Genomic DNA, 15,954 nt, shown 5'->3' with positions numbered 1-15,954 from the left:
GGGCGGTAACACTGGGCTGTCTTCTTTTAGAGGGTCATACTATTGGCTGTGAGACGTGTAGGGTCTGAGGGATGAAAACAAGCTGGGAGACTGGGTCTGGGTGGATTCCTCCCACACATGGCCTGGAGGTTGCTTCTTGGGATTTCTCAGCTCAAGGGCTGTCTCTAAAAAAACGTGTCTTTCTCCACACAGGAAATGCTCCAGTAAAATCTATTACGCGTCTTTTCCTGGCCAAGAGATGCCTGTCCTCAAGCACAAGAGAGCCATGGCCAACCTGCGAGGGAACCCTGCGGCCGGCCTTCTCTGGATGCTGCTGCTATGGAGTGGGAACCGGGGCTGTCGGGCCCAGAGGGCAGGTAGGGCTGCCACAGGCTGTGCCAGGCTGAAGACACAGCAGTCAGTGCACATCCATGTGTGTGCCTGTGAGTGTGCTAGTGACTGTGTGTGAGAGAGAGCGTTGGTCATCCAACACGTGTGGGTGTCAGCTGTCCTCCAACCAATGTGTGTAAAATTCAGTTATCCAGCAGGGGCATGTGTGTGTGTGAGAGCACGCGTGTGAGAAAGTATGAGTGTGTGAGGCTATGTGAGAGTGAGTACGTGTGATAAGTGTGAGTATGTGTGTGAGTGTGCCAGTGTATGTGAGAGAGAAAAAAGAATGAGCTGTCGGAACACCCTGCTTGAGTCATCACACAGTGAGTTGCGAGCTTGTCCATACCAAGTGCCTGTCGGGTTTGGGGACGGCGCGCAGGGGTTGGGGCCCTCTCGTGTTGTCCTGTCCTATGAAGGCTCTGGGGTCATTCCGGGGGAAATGGACACTCTGGGTCTCACCAGAAGAGGTAACATAGGGCAGCCTCTGCGGTAGACGGAGAACGTGGCAAAGTTTAGTGGACAAGAGCAGGTCCGGGCAGGAGCCCAGACCCGACAGGGAGGTTCCGCTCACCTGCCCGGGGCCTCCCGGGAGAAGGCACCATCGGCGCCGAGACGTGAGGAGGACAGAAGCTGGCGCAGGCCAGGATCGCCACTCATTGCGGCCGGGGGAGCATCCGCCACTAGATCACTGGACGTAAAGCCCCGCCCTCACGTAAAGCGCCGCCCGCACGTAAAGCGCCGCCCGCACGTAAAGCGTCGCGCCCATTTTGCGGATGAGGAACCGCGGTAAGGAGAGGCTGGGAGTTCCCTGCAGGCGAGGTTGGGGGGACCCCGGGGAAGTCCTGCGGCGGAGCCGGAGCCGGTGTTCCCTGATCCTCAGAAGAAAGCGAGAAACAACAGCGAAAGAAATCCCGGAGGTCTGCGTTTCTCTATCGTCCCAGAGTTTTCTCACGTGTTTTACTTTGCCGGAGCCTCTCAAAGCCCGGCTGGCTGGGAAGACGCCGATGGCTGTGGACCTCCTGGGTTCCATGCGAGACATGGTGGTTCTGGTGTCCACCCAGCCGACCCCGGGTGTGTCGTTGACACACAGGATCAGCCAGGTCAGAAGCGGGAAGGCCGACGGCCGTCTCTTCCGTGCCCTCATCGCCTAGAGTACAAGACTGCTCGGAGGGAAGCGGTCGCCTGCCGGGCGCCCCATGGCCCTTGCCAGGGACACGACCCCGGGGGCAGGGCCCTCAGGCATCACACTTCATTCTCACGTGCCCGCGGCCCAGTCTGCTTTCTGGCCTCCAGGAGACGATGTACCCGGAGCTCCCAGGGGCCCCTCGGTGGGCCTTTTGAACAAATGAACTCTCTGCAGACTTCAAACAAATTTGCTCAAGGCTTACAGCCCGAAAGCGGGGCCTTGCCCGGCCCGCAGCGGCAATTACCCCGAACAGACTGGGACATTATTGTCCCAAAGACAAAAGGATGATCTTTTATGTCAAAGAGAAAAACTCCCAGGCATTATCCGAGTCCGTGCATGTGGGCAAGCTCTCCAAAAGCGCTAGTCCTGTTAGGGCTCAGTCCTGGAAGGTGGGGTTTACCTGGGCTCCCCACAGCCTGGCTGTTACTTGGATTTTAAAAACGAGAGAGAAAGGTACATGTGGAATATTCGAGAGTGGTACTGGCTCAGGGCAGGACAGGGAAGTATCTGGGAGTATGTGTGTTTGTGCACGTGTGTGCGTGTATATATAGCTTTATTATTTTTTTGTGTTTTTAACTTAATTCATTGCTTGTACATATAAAATTAGAAATACAGAATAATAAAATTCACTCATAGTTCTGCTTGCCAGAGGTAAGCAGTGCCGTTTGCGGGGGTCTCAGGCCCACTTACAGTCCCGCACAGACACACAGCTTTCACACCCAATGGTGTATTGAAAAAGTGCATCCCTGTTGGTCATAAGGATTGCTTTACAGCCATCCCTGACTGTGAAGGGATGTCATGGCTGCCTGGCATGCCACTGTATGAACACAAGATGATTTTTACTAAGTAGTTTCACGTGGGTGATCAAGCAAGTCGTCTCCAGGATTTTGCTTGGCAATGTTGCCATGAACTTGCTTATATATCTTGTTTTTGCCTTATCATTTATCTGATTGTTTCCTTAGGGTAATTCACTAAATTTGGAATTGGTGGATCAAAGGATACTCTTCTTTATAAGGCTTTTAAGATCCTGAGAATGAGTGTGACAGATCCCACAGCCACTTGTCCAGCGGGCAGATGCAATCTCCTCCCCTTCACTCTGCCTACCTTGGTCTTTGCGACTTTTGCCAAGTTGATAGTTGAACAAAATGGGGCTTTGGAGGGTTTTGTTTTCATTTTGTTTTTACTAGGCAAAGGTCTATGCTGGGCGTTCCCAGAGGTCTGGTCAGCTGCTGCTGTTGGCATGACCAAGCCCCAGATTCTGGAAAAGTCAAGATCCGGGCCTCATGATAGACCCCTTGGGTTTGTGTGGCCCTTGGAGTTTAGAAAATATATTATCTCATTGTAAAATGGGGATGAGCAAGCTCTCTGCACTGGTTTGTTCTGAGGATCAGAAATAAATTGTATAGTGCCATTTTTTATTTAATCAAAAGCATTGTATAGTTAATATAAAATTTATATTTATAAAGGTTTTATAAAGCTTTATAGAATTCTATAAATTTGTATTTAAAATATGAGTGCAAAATATTTTATATGGATTCTAATAGTGAAATACAGAAAACTGTTTATCCAACAAGAGAGCACTGGCTAAATAAATTATGTTCATCCTTTCAGTGGACTCTCTGTAGCCATGGAAACCGGTATTATCACACTGGAAATGGGTTCTCAGCACGTTGCTGGATGTGGGGAAAACAGCTTATACATCAGTGTGTCTGGGACAGTCCCCCTTCCATCAATAACTATATGGAAATGGAAAATAATCAAATATATGCACCGTGGTTAACAGTGGTTAACTTTGTGTAGATGGGAATATCAGCATTTCAAACATTTTTTGATTGCCTTTTCTGAGCTTTCGGAAACGGGCCTGCATTTTTTGTAGCAGGTTTAAAAAATAATGAGGTCACTTAGTAACCAAGTATTTAAAGAAATTGACACAGTGGTGTTCCATGAATGTTAATCGCTTTCATGTAAGATTATATATTGTCAGCTGAAACTCACAGCACCTTGGGGACACTCACCATGTGACAGGAAACAGTTTTGAGCTTTCAGGCAGCTGGACAAGGCCTCCAGCCAGCGGAAGGCAGACTGGGTGGTGTTTGAGGCAGGCCTCCAGGTCTCCCAAGGCTAGCAGGCTTTCCACTACCATCCACCTTACCTGACTCTTCCTCTTGCCCCTGTAGGTTGCAAAAGTGTCCACTACGATCTGGTCTTCCTGCTGGACACCTCCTCCAGCGTGGGCAAGGAGGACTTTGAGAAGGTCCAGCAGTGGGTGGCCAACCTGGTGGACACCTTCGAAGTGGGCCCCGAGCACACCCGAGTGGGGGTCGTGCGCTACAGCGACCACCCCACCACGGCCTTCGAGCTGGGCCACTTTGACTCGAGGGAGGCGGTCAAGGCGGCCGCAGGAACCCTGGCCTACCACGGCGGCCACACCAACACAGGCGATGCGCTGCGCTACATCACCCGCCACAGCTTCTCCCGACAGGCTGGCGGCCGCCCCGGGGACCGCGCCTTCAAGCAGGTGGCCATCCTCCTGACGGATGGCCGCAGCCAGGACCTGGTGCTGGAGCCCGCGGCGGCAGCGCGCCGGGCGGGCATCCGCATCTTCGCGGTGGGTGTGGGGGAGGCGCTGAAGGAGGAGCTGGAGGAGATCGCCTCGGAGCCCACGTCCGCCCACGTCTTCCACGTGTCCGACTTCGACGCCATCGACAAGATCCGGGGCAAGCTGAGGCGCCGCCTGTGTGAAAGTGAGTCTGCGCCGCTGTCCTGGGGTGGGGGCGGGGCCAGCCTTCCAGAAAAGGGGCTCTTTGAGAAGTGGGGGACTATGTGGCCAGGTCAGGGGAGGCCCCAGCTGCGTGATTGGGGGTGGCAGTGGTGGCCTGAGTTCCCCATTCGTGGGTTCAGTAACATAAACCCGGTTGCATCTACACCCGCATGTGCTTGTCACCAGAGTTGTGTCCCGTCTGGTGTCGGAGGCCACAGAGGCAGAGAGGAAATTAGAGGGCTGGGTTCCGACCCTACCCACCCTGCCCTGAGAGTCGTGGAGATTGGTTAAGTGTGAGTCGCGTCTTCATTTCTGTAACTGGGAAACATCTGCTCACCCCAGGGCTGTTGAAGTGAGAGCTGGTGCCTGCAGAGGGCTCGCTAAAGCATCTGCTCACAGCAGGCGAAAGAGGGGTCCTTGTCCTGGTGAGAGAGCAGGGACACAGACAGCTCAGGGGCTGCGCCTGGAGATCCCGAGTCAGCCATTTCCAGGTGGTCGGGTGCTGCTATCCCACAGGCCCCGGCTGTTCAGCCGGAGCCCTCGGAGATGCCCCCCGGTCTCTGAGCTGTTTGGAGGGTGATGTGGCTGGCACGGGGGAGGGGAAGAGGGGCTGGGCTGGTGTGGGGGAGGTTACTGAGATTCTCAGGTGGGGAAGGCCTCAGCGGGGGTCAGGGAGGCCTGGTGCTGAGGCTTGGGGGACGAGGCTGGTGGAGGGAGCAGCTGGGTGTGACTCCTGGTCCCAGGGGTGGGCCTGGCTTGCGGCCTGGTGAGACACAGCTGAGCCGCGTCTGAGACCGGAGGCCCGGTTTCTCTGCCACTCTGTGACCCTCTTGCCCGTGCTGGCTCACTCAGTCTCCGTGTAGTCACAGTCACTTTCTGGGGATCCGCTGTTTGGCCTTGTGCTGATTTCTGGACCTATAGGAAAAGATAAGACGCAGCCCCTGCCCTGAGAGTGCTCACGGTCTAGTTGGCAAAAACCAAAACAAAAAAGACTCCATGGAAAGGAATCTGATACTGCAGGGTGGCTTTAATTCAGGTGTCACAGTCGCATGGCAGGGTCCTGCTGTGGTTTTGTTGGAAAGTGACCCTGAGAATGAGGGAGGGCTTCTTGGAGGAGATGGCACTTAAATGGCGGCCCCCAACCTTTCTGGCACCAGGGACCGGTGCTCCTATGAATCTAACGCCTGAGGATCTGAGGTGGCGGGGCCAGGGCTGAGGGAGGAGACAGCGCAGGCAGGGCCGGGCGAACAATTGACCTTGGTGCATTCTGACCAGAAACCTGGGCTGACCAGAGCCAAACACAGGGTCACAGGCCCAGCCAAGAAGCAGAAATCCAACGTGGTGGCTCAGGGTCGATGAGCTCCCAGCTGCCATCCCAGCACCCTTGATGCCAGGCCCCGGGAAGCAAGAGCACTTCTAGGCCCCACCTGCTGGCACGTCCCCTCCTGCCAGCCTCGGCATAGACTGGCTCTGGACCTTGGCAGAGCTGACTCTAGATTTCGAAGAACTTCGTGCCAGGGGATGTTCTGGGAATGGCAGGGACAACTCGAGAGGTGAAGTCACTCGAGCATGGTGCTCAGTTAATACAAGGGCGGGGCTGAGGACAGTCTCCGGGCGCTCAGCCTCTACCAGCTGGCTTCACCCCAGTGTGCCCCAGACTGGCCTTGCTTCCAAGTGAGGCTGATGCTTTCTGTCCCCAGCAATAGAAAACGCCCCTCTAACTGACTTAAAGAGCAGAGCAGAGCGACACGATGAAAAGGCCAGAGGTCAGGCAGCCTCAAGCTGGCTCGTTCCACTCTCTCCATTTCTAGATGGTTCTTTCTTGGTGTTAACCCTGTTCTTGGCAGACTTGTGTGTCCCGGTCGCGGCCGGAAGCAGGTTTCACGGAAGAGATGTTGGCGAAGGTTCTGTTTAGAGAAGAGTGAGGTCGAGGAGGGGTACGAGGCACCAGGACCCGGCAGGCAGGGATGCCAGCTGCTCGCAGGTTGGAGGGTTGCGGAGCCCCGTGAGGGTGGGGTGGGCAGGGGCCTGCCTCCTCATGGAGGCATGTAGCTGCTGCCCCAGCTGTGGCCTGGAGGGAGCAGGGAAGCCACGCTGCTTTCTCTCCCTTCTTCTCCTCTTGCCAGTGCCTCCCACTGGCCTGACCCTGTCAGACGCCAGCCAGCAGAGGGGCCCACCCGCAGCCAACCTCCGTGGGCTCAGAGCAGGGCAGGGAGGGAGAGAAGGGATGTGGGAGGGCAAACTGGGGCTGCCAACAGAAGGCTGCTCTCAGCGAGTCTCAGCTCCGTGAGCCTTCAGACCCAGGGAAGGAGACTGGGGCCCAGTCTGAGGGACAGGCGTGGGCCTGGTGACTTCCCAGACTTATCAGTAGCCTAGGAGTGGAGACAGGCTATTTGGAGCCTAAACCACAGGACCCTGACCAACATTTGGAGGGAAGTTCGTTACCTCCCACCCCCTCAAAGAAAGGAGTTTGATCCGTACTGGAAAACTGGGGGGCTATAATCAACAGAAGGAGAAACAGATGCAGGCCAGCCCCGCCCAGAGCCTGTCCTCCAGAATATCACTAGAAAAACTTAGGATTTGCGCTAGCCAGGCTTCTCTAGCCGCCTCAGTAGATGTAAAATTTAAGTTATGCTCGTCCTCTCAAGGGAATCCGTCTTGGTAAATACAGCTGTAAGCTGACAAGGGCCTGCTCTATTCTGGTGACAGATGATACAAAATCCCCTCACAATCGCTTCAATTAGAAACAAAGCAAAACAAAATAAAATAGCTAACAGTAACATTTCGAAACGAGTCTGGTAAGATTAAATCAAGGGGTGTCACAATAATCTAAATAACCAGAAATCGCATGGCACATAGGAGACACCTGTGGGTAACTCCACAGCCTGAATAGGAGCTGTTCTGATAGGGCCGTCATATGGACCACCTGGAAAAGCACCGTGACCAGCAATATGGGTTTTTTGGTATTGAAATCATTCAGTTTGCTTCATCCTTTTCATTCATTCGATAGGCATGCATTGTAGCAGTCGTTGGATTCAGTCTGATCCATTCAGTCTTCAACAACCCAACCATGCATGCATTCATTCATTCATTTATTCATTTGTGTTTTCATTCATTCAGCAACTACACATTTAATGATTCCTCTGCCCAGAATGCAGTGACGGGTCTGACATCCCTTTTGTCCTTGAGAAGCTTCTGTCCAGTTGGTGCGGCAGGAGAGTGGCAGACCCTCACCCTGTGGAGTGTGTATACTGGGGTTTATCTGCCTGGGGTCTGTCATCCACTCAGGAACACAAGCGTCACGACGGCAGAGTGTGTGCCTTGTGATGTGCCAGGGCCTGGAAGGGAGCTCAGTATGTTGGAGGTGCTGCCTAAGTAGTGTTTAAGGGGCATCGAGGGCAGCGACCTGGCGATTGGTTCTGTGCTTGCTGTTGTCCTGTGCTCATAGAAGTACCCGTGCAATGATCTGCCTCCTCCCAAATGCAAAGGTTGAGACTATTGAGCAGATCTGAAATTACAGCCAACAATAACTGAAATATTTAACTCATGCGTATTTTGGTGAGCAGAGACAAACGGTTAGACTTTTAAAGCTGGCACAGGTCTGGAAAAGGCAGGCTATATGGGATAGGCTGACACGTGCTGAAGACATCGCCCCGCTCCCATTTCCCCACCACGCTGGAGGCGAATGTGCTGAGCACCACACTCACCCAGCCCTGCGAGCTGCGTGTCGACCTGGACGTTCTCCTGTGGGGAGAACGATGCTCTGGACCTGAGCTGGCTCACACGTGTGGCCACTGACCACTCGCAGCCTGGTCCAGACTGAGAGGGGCCACAAGTCATATATACATATACCAAACTATAGATTTAGTAGGAAAAAGAGTAAAGCTTCTCATGAATTTTTTTTGTATTGGTTACATATCTATGTGATAATATTTTGGAAATTTAGGGTTAAATACAGTGTATTCGTAAAATTATCTCACCTGGTTCTTTTTACTTTTTTATGTGACAACCAGAAAGTGTAACTTTATAAGGCCCACATGTGATGGTCTCCTTCTCTTCCTGTCTCCTGTGATGTTGATGCTGGCGATGATGGACTGGGGTCCCGTAGCTTCCAGAGCCCCTGCCTCCCGTCCAGCTTAGCTATGGAAGGGAGGAAGGGTGGCTCTGAGGGACAGCAGGCTCCCGGGGCTGCCCTTCAGTGGGGCGCCGAGCCCTAAATCAGGGTGCAGGAGGGGAGGGGCCTGTGTCTGGGGTGGGTGCAGCAGCGCTGGTCCTGTGGCAGCAGGGGCTAGGATCTGTGGGCAGTGGCTGCCCTGGCCTGGCAGCTCCACTGAGAGTGAGCCTATGAGCCGAGGACAGGGGACAGGAACAGGCCTGGGATCGGGCAGAGCTCCTTTGGGGCGACTGCTGCGGAAGCCTCTCTGTCCAAATGCTCCTGGGCCACCTGTGGAGCTGACCTGTCTGTCTGCTTCTCAGGACCTCAAGGTGCTTTCGTTCAACCCTCTGCTGAGAGCTTCGTTATAGTTCCCGCCGTGTAGGCTGCCGCTGAAGTCTTGGTTGTAAATAGGATAACTTAGTTCTGCTAATTTACTTTTCTGATGACCCCGTGCTTACAGCCATTGTCAGTTAATATGTGCAACACCCTGTATTGGAGTTTGCACTGTGATTACTAGTGATTAGCGTTACTCCCCCAAGTGGCCCCGCTGGCAGGGAGCAGAACTGGGCATCCCCTGTTCTGTTTGACCCGGTCCCCAGTTCTTGTCAGAAAGTTGTGACATTGAGGAGGCATCTTTAGCTTCACCTTGTCGTTGAAGTCTCACCGCAATCCCCTAATCGAGGTTCCAGTTCTTCCTGTCCTGTCTTTGATGGTGGGCAGGCACAGAGAGGCTGTCTGGGTCATCCAGGGTCCCAGGGTGCTGGGCGTTAGTCTCATCCAGTTCAGAATCCACTGTCTGAGAGTACGAGTCCTTTCCAGCTCCCCTTCCGTAATCTTACTGGACATCTCGTCATTGACCCCCTACCGGTGCCTAGCACAGGCCTGGCTCGTCCTCATTGACCAGTGACCGTTTATTGAATGAATGAAGCTGGCAGTACTTGAAGAAATCATCATCCCCATGTTATACGTGAGAACATACCTGCAGACTTATGAGTAGAATACCATCAGCCCCAACAGGAACAACGGCCAGTGTCATTAGGTGGACTTCTGGCGTTACACCCTCCAGGGCCTCTCCCAGTGGCCACCCCTACGGTCTGCTCTGGTGCGGGGCTCCCTCCTCCCCTGGCCTCGGGTTCATCCAGGGAAGCATAGCATCAACCGTGTCATAGCATCAACTCCTGCCTCTCTGGGCCCAACGAGATTCCCAGGGGACTCGGTCTCAGCCTGGCTTCCTGCAGTGTGTGGGGCGGAGGCCGTGGACGGGCCAACCCCAGAGCATCGGCTGTAATTAAGAGAGCTTTCTCCACCCCGGGCTCTGTCGCGGCCACAAAATAACCTTTATATAGCTTACTGGGTCGCCGTAAGTGAGCCCGTGGAATGCCAGCCACCGCGCTGAGAGAGCCTCCACCTACTTCTATTTTGGGGACACTGTGGGGGTCCTCTCTCCTGAGGGCAGGGAACACATTCCTGGACCCTGTCTTTTAGCTCTTGGACAGTTGGGCTGAGATGTTAGTGTGGATTACAGCCAGGAAGGGGAATTTCTCTCGCTTCCATGGTGCCTTGTCACATGGTCACCCTCATGTCTCCTTTTCTTACTGATGTGGCCATGACTGGCCACACTACTGTTCCAATGAGTTCCGACTCCTGAATCTCGTGCTTACCCCTGCGATGGGTTCGGGGAGATTAATTTATTGCTCTCCTGCAGCTCTCACTGGCAGCGTGTCAGCATCTGCACCCAGCTCTGCGTTTGGAGTAGTCGTGACTGCATATGCTCAGCCCCGAGGAATCTCAGCCCCCTGCAGGAGGGTTAGGTCAAGGGTGGGGCCCAGGCCGGAATTGCTCCCAGACCCAGCTGTAGGGACCGAGTGAGGTTAGCCTGGCGGGTGGCACTGGTGTTCCTGAGTCTCTCCCTGGCTGTTTTCTGGCCATAGAGACAGGCCGCTTCACCTTCCAAATGAGAGAGTGACGAGGTTCACCTGAAAGTTTGTTCTATACTTTTTTTTCTTTTCGTAGTGCAGAACATTTTCAGTAAATGACAGGACGTGTCACGTCGTTGGGACCGGGCCGGAGAGGCCTTGTGGATGCCCGCACAGGAGCGGACAGTTTCAGGACCCTTCACGCGCACTCCTGGGTTTTTTTCTTTTCAACCTGCATTGGTTGATCCTTGTTATGTCCTGGACGTTGCGCTGAGGCACGTGGATCACACTGGCGAATGCGACAGCTGTGATCCTACTTTTAGTGGATAGTTCTCAGAAAAGAAGGAAGATAGAGAGTAAAAAAAAAATCAATGGGCAAGGTAATTTCAAATAGTGATAAGTGCTTTGAGGAAAATAAAGCAGGGTCATGTGACAAAGCGTTTCAGGTGGGGATATTTCAGAAAGGCCTCTTTGAAAAGAGAATGACGTGACACAGCCATCCGTGCCAAGAAGTATGGGCCCAGAATTCCAGGCCGAGGCAGTAGCGAAAGCCAAGGGCCCGGGGCAGGTGTAGACTGCCTGCTGGAGGGGCACAGGGGCCGCTGTGCTCGGGGCAGTGCTCAGGGTGAGGGGCAGCAGCTAATAGTCCTTAGGAGAAAGTGTGGTTATCCCCATTTTATGAAGCACAAATCAAGGCTTAGCTCTGTGGCTTAACTTTCCCAAGTTCACACAGCTATGAGGCCAGTCCCGAGTTCAGCCACGCGTCTTCCTCAGCCAGAAGCAGCATCCACCTCAAACCTCCTGTAATAATCTGCCCCCTTGAAGACCCAGCGATTACACCCAAGGGAAGGGTTTTGGGGCTGGCTGTTGGCAGGTCTGGGTGGCATGTCCAGCCTGAGAATTTCTTTGGGCCCAGAGTCTCTCTGAGGCTGACTCTTATAGTCATCAGAGAGGGCACAGCCTTGCTGGTGGCATTGTCCCCAGTGCCCACACTGTCGTCTTCCTGAGCACGTTCTTGCCTCTATCCCCATGTCCCTTTGCCTGGCCCAGAGACTCAGTGGAAAACTCAGGACAGACAGACAGGCACACATACACCCACATACACATACACAACAGAAATGCCACCTACACACACATCATACCCATATATATGTATGCATCACACACACCACACATACCACACACACACACACACACACTCTCACCCCATAACACACATACATATGTCCCCCCAAACAGACACCACACACACACACATCTGGGAATACATATGTGGCCACAAGGTGTCCCACCCCCTAGTCCTCTGGGTGGATCCAGAACCTCTGGAGGAATCGGCAGCAGCATCAGCTGTGGGTTTGGAGCTGCCACGTGGATGTCTGTGGCTTGGCCCTGGAGACTGAGTCAGCCTCAATAAGCAATTCCGGCCGGGGCCCCACCCTTGACCTAGAGGTCACCGGGAGTTCCTCCTGGATAAACTTGTTATGATGGAGGTCACCCCCTAGAGAGAGTGATTGGATTACTTAAACCCCATTATGTGGTGAGAAATTTTATTAGAAAATGACTGAAACTGACGAGAAACCAAAAGCACTCATCATTTTCAATTTGTGCACATCATGGAAGGCTTTGGTCAGCCAGGCCGAGCCTGGAGATGCCCTTGGGAGCCCTTCGGTGCCTGACCCTGCCTGACTTCTGTCTCCGCCTAAGACTATATAACCATATATCAGAGCCGGATGGCGTGTGCCTTTAGCCTCTGCTGGACCAGGGAACGTGGCATCATCTCATTCTGGACAGCAAAAGTGTCCCCCTTGACCGTCGGGAGGCGTGTACCGTAACCTCTTTGGTTCTCCCAAATTGGGCATCATTCACTCTGCTGCTGGGAACACATCCTGCCGAGCCTTCCAGGGAGGTTCACACGTTTCACACGGTGGCTTTCACACGGAGGCGATAAAATACAGTGGCCACAACTAAATTGGCACTTGCAAAAAGTATGTCTACACATATACAGACAATCTATATATAAACAGATGTCTGTATTTAAAAATGCATCCATGTAATTAAACCTATGGAGAAATTCTGCATTTCTGAGTGTCTCTCACACCCTGCGACTCTGCTGGTCCTGGCTGAACTTGTGTCTTGCTTGTCAGAGGACCAGTGGGACGAGGGGGCCATACAGTTTTTAGGGGCTTCCCAAGAGGCGTACCTGATTAATCACAGTGCTTCTGAGACAGCCTCACACTTACGGGAAAGCTGAGGGAAGACAGTTGTCAAAGCAGTGTGTTTTGGGTGACTTATTTTACTGTAAAACGTGTCTTTGTTCTTTCAATGACACAGACTCTGGTTTCTTGGAGTTTACCCTATGTCTTTGCCCACGGGAGCTCAGGGTAAGATGGACTGCAGAGACCTTGACCCACTTACAACAGGCCTCAGACACCGGCGCCAGAAAGAGGAGCTGGGGTCGGGGGAGAGGCGCCAAGGCTGGCTGGGGTCTTCATCGAAGCCCCATCAGCTTCTCACCCTCCTTGCTGCTTCGTGTGGGTGACACCAGAGTCCACATCCAGGGAGGGAATGACCAGAAACGCCTGGCTGGGAACTGGCAGGTGATTTCCTGTCAGGCAGACAGTCAGCCTGTGCAGCACAGGCCGTTTCACCGGTGGGCGGTGGGCCTGGCCTGGGGGTGTCTGAGGCACGATCCTCTACAAGGTGTTCGTTGGTTAGAGGCCACAAAGTGCCTGAAGCACCTAAAAAGAAAATAAAGTAAAAAAAGGGGGGAGCCAGTAAATCTGTTAAAATTCTATACTTTTCTTTCCTCTCTTCCCCTCCCCCTCCTTCCCCTCTCTCCCCCTCTTCCCCTCCCTCCCTTCCTCTCTTCCCTCCTTCCGAGGCCCAGCAGCTTATATCATAGTTCAGTGCTTGGCTGTTTAGGTTGACAGACCTGGATTTGAAGTCCCATGTTTGCCATTTGTCATCTCTTATTACATAATCTCTGACTTTGGTTTCCTCATCTGTACAATGGCTACACCAACCTCACCTGCTCAGGGGAAGATTAAATGTGTTAAGGTATGAACAGTGAGTCTGGCAGGGCCCAGGGCGAGGCGTGGGGATGAGGCAAGCTCCCGGAGGGGTTATATTTGGAGAGAGAACATGGGGGTATAGGTCAAAGGACAGAGAGGCAAAGCTAATTCCTGGGCGCGTTTGAGAGTGAGGGACACTCTCTGCAGTCCATCTTACCCTGAGCTCCCGTGGACACTTGAGACTGAGGGAACAGTGGTGGCAGGAGAAAGTGTTTTGAACTTCATGGAGGTGGCTTCAAGGTCATGTATGAAGAAAATTCAGAGAGCTGGAGACCCAGAGAAGCAGGGTGGGGCGAGGGTGGGGCCAGGAGGCACCCGATTTTACGAGGTGCTCGCCCTCGGGTCTTTTAGCATCAGGGTGGGCAGCTGGGTGAGGACTCTGCAGACCGTGGGCCCTGGGCCCTCGCTGGCCTCGCCTGTGGCCTGGCCCTGCCGAGGAGGGGCTGTGAGTGTGGTGCCTTACACCCCAGAACCCGAAGGCGCCCGCCCGGATCCCGGTGGAGAGCGGAGTGAGTGGGAGTACAGCGTGACGGGGCCGGGTTGGCTGAGGTCGGGAAATGCGGGTCCAGAGTTGAGCGGAGAACCCCGCACGGTAATGACCTCACGAGGGAGCCGAGGCCAGGAAGACTGGGGAGCTGGCTCCTGGTCACCCCGAGAGGAGGACTGGGGGCTGCTGCAGCTGCGGAGGAAGCTCAGAGCCCGCAGCTTCACTCTCCGGATGCGGGGAGCCTGGCTGCAGGCAGGGGAAACCCCAGCCGTGGGGGGGCACAGCAGCAGGTGACCCTCGGTCCTGCACCCACCCCAGGCTGCCCCTCTGGCTGCAGAGCCTCAGATGGTGGCAGTCTGCACGGGGCGGTGCCAGCCCAGGCGATTGCACTGGATAGAAGGGGAGCTCATGATGGTGGCCCCACCTCCCCAGTGCGTGTACCCTCATCCCTGCCCCAGGCCTCGGCCCCTTCAGTTACAGCTGTGCCTTCAGCAGCTGCATTTGTCTGAGAGGAGCAAGGCCGCCCCAGCTGTTCCCAGGCAGGGGAAACCCCAGCCGTGGGGGGGCACAGCAGCAGGTGACCCTTGGCTGGGCCAGGAACCCACCTCCACCAGCCCTCCGGGGGAGGGGCAGGGCTGGCTCAGTCCACCCCTCCCCAGTGACCTGGGACCCGGTGAAGGGGTCCTGGCCTTGTCGTCTGCTCTCACAAGACATGAGGGACCTGACGAGGGAGAGGGCTGAGCCTGGCCCCTGCCTTCTCCTGGGGGCTTTGGCCCTTCATCCCTACGGCCTGCCCTTGTCACTGGTGTTCTGATTCTGGGGACATGACCCTGAGTCTGAATACAGATCTGTCTGATCCCAGGCCACATGCTGATGGAGAGAATGTGGTCACGACTAGAAAAAACCAAATAGCACCTTATCTTGTTTGCCCATCTCCCCTGAGAACCACAGACCACTGGAGGAGGCAGCGGTGTCTCCCTAGGGAGGCATTCTGAGCTCATTCAGCCCATCCTATGTTTTTCTGAGACTGAGGGGAGAGATGGTTTGTCCCGGTCACAGAGTGACTTAGGGCTGCACTGGTCCGTCGTCACCAGACCCGCAGGCCTTCTTCACACCCTGTCTCACCTTCTCTCTTCCACTGTGCCATGGAAAGTCTCATCTCCTCTCCGTGGGCCAGAGTAAAGTGCCCGCCCTCCTCTGGGTCCCCGTGATGATCCTGCATTTGGCCACTCCTTAGTTTTTGTATTTCTTCACATCTGAGAATCCACACAGGAAGAAGGGCGGTGTATTTCTGCTCAGCAGCCCTCTCACCTAGGCCCCTAGCCATACGATGAAGTCCTTGGGGATGTCCCCTGCTCTCCGGTCCTGCGGAAGCGCCGGGCGTGTGGGTATTCGGGGTTTAGGTGATGATTTGCTCAGCGCCCAGGTCCCGTGGTGAGGGCAGGTGGGAGAAGAGGAGGCCCGCTGTGAGCGTGGTGGCCTTCGGGCTGAATCTCTGAGGCATTTTCAACGCTGTCACTGTCAATTCCTTGGAATAATGAGCTTGTTGGTTTCCAGGTGAACCAAGTGACAGTCGACATACCCACTTGCAAAACTCCAACTTTGAAGCAGAGTAATTAGCATCTCTAATTTTCTTGGTGAAAATTTTAAAAAATCATTTTACAGGGAAACTCTTGTAAAGACAAGAGACATATTTCAGAAGCATTTGGGAGCAGGTGTGTTTTCTGGGGGTGTCCCCAAAGAGCTTCCCCTTTGGCCATTACTAGAGATAACGTGGATAGGTATTTGGAGCACCCCTAAAACCGGAGGTCAGAGAAAGAAGAGTCTGGTCCTGGCATACCTACTGGCCCTGCCGTCTCCATTTGCTTCCCTGCCACTCAGGCTGTCGCCCCGACCCCCACTCAGGCTAGTGATGACCTGGGCACCGATGTCTAATCCCGTGGCATATGCTGCCCTATCCTTATGTGACACATGTGCAGGAGTTGACTTGTGAACAGCTCCCCGCAGC

The 15,954-nt window shown here is 54.2% G+C and overlaps 1 protein-coding gene across 1 annotated transcript in view; it reads left to right on the top strand.

Moving 5' to 3' along the window:
- Positions 1–238: 238 nt before the first annotated feature.
- The window catches only part of COL22A1 (collagen type XXII alpha 1 chain), a 189,162-nt gene continuing 173,446 nt past the window's right edge, over positions 239–15,954 (top strand). Inside the window, exons 1-2 of the mRNA XM_006912934.3 lie at positions 239–356; positions 3,733–4,299. Coding sequence (XP_006912996.3) covers positions 239–356; positions 3,733–4,299 — 685 coding nt within the window. The remainder of the gene's footprint in view (positions 357–3,732; positions 4,300–15,954) is intronic.

This window comes from Pteropus alecto, unplaced genomic scaffold, assembly GCF_000325575.1.
Source record: "Pteropus alecto unplaced genomic scaffold, ASM32557v1 scaffold105, whole genome shotgun sequence".
NCBI classification, from domain to species: Eukaryota; Metazoa; Chordata; class Mammalia; order Chiroptera; family Pteropodidae; genus Pteropus; species Pteropus alecto.
The sequence above is the reverse complement of the archived record's forward strand: the minus strand, read 5'-3'. Positions and strand labels throughout refer to the sequence as shown.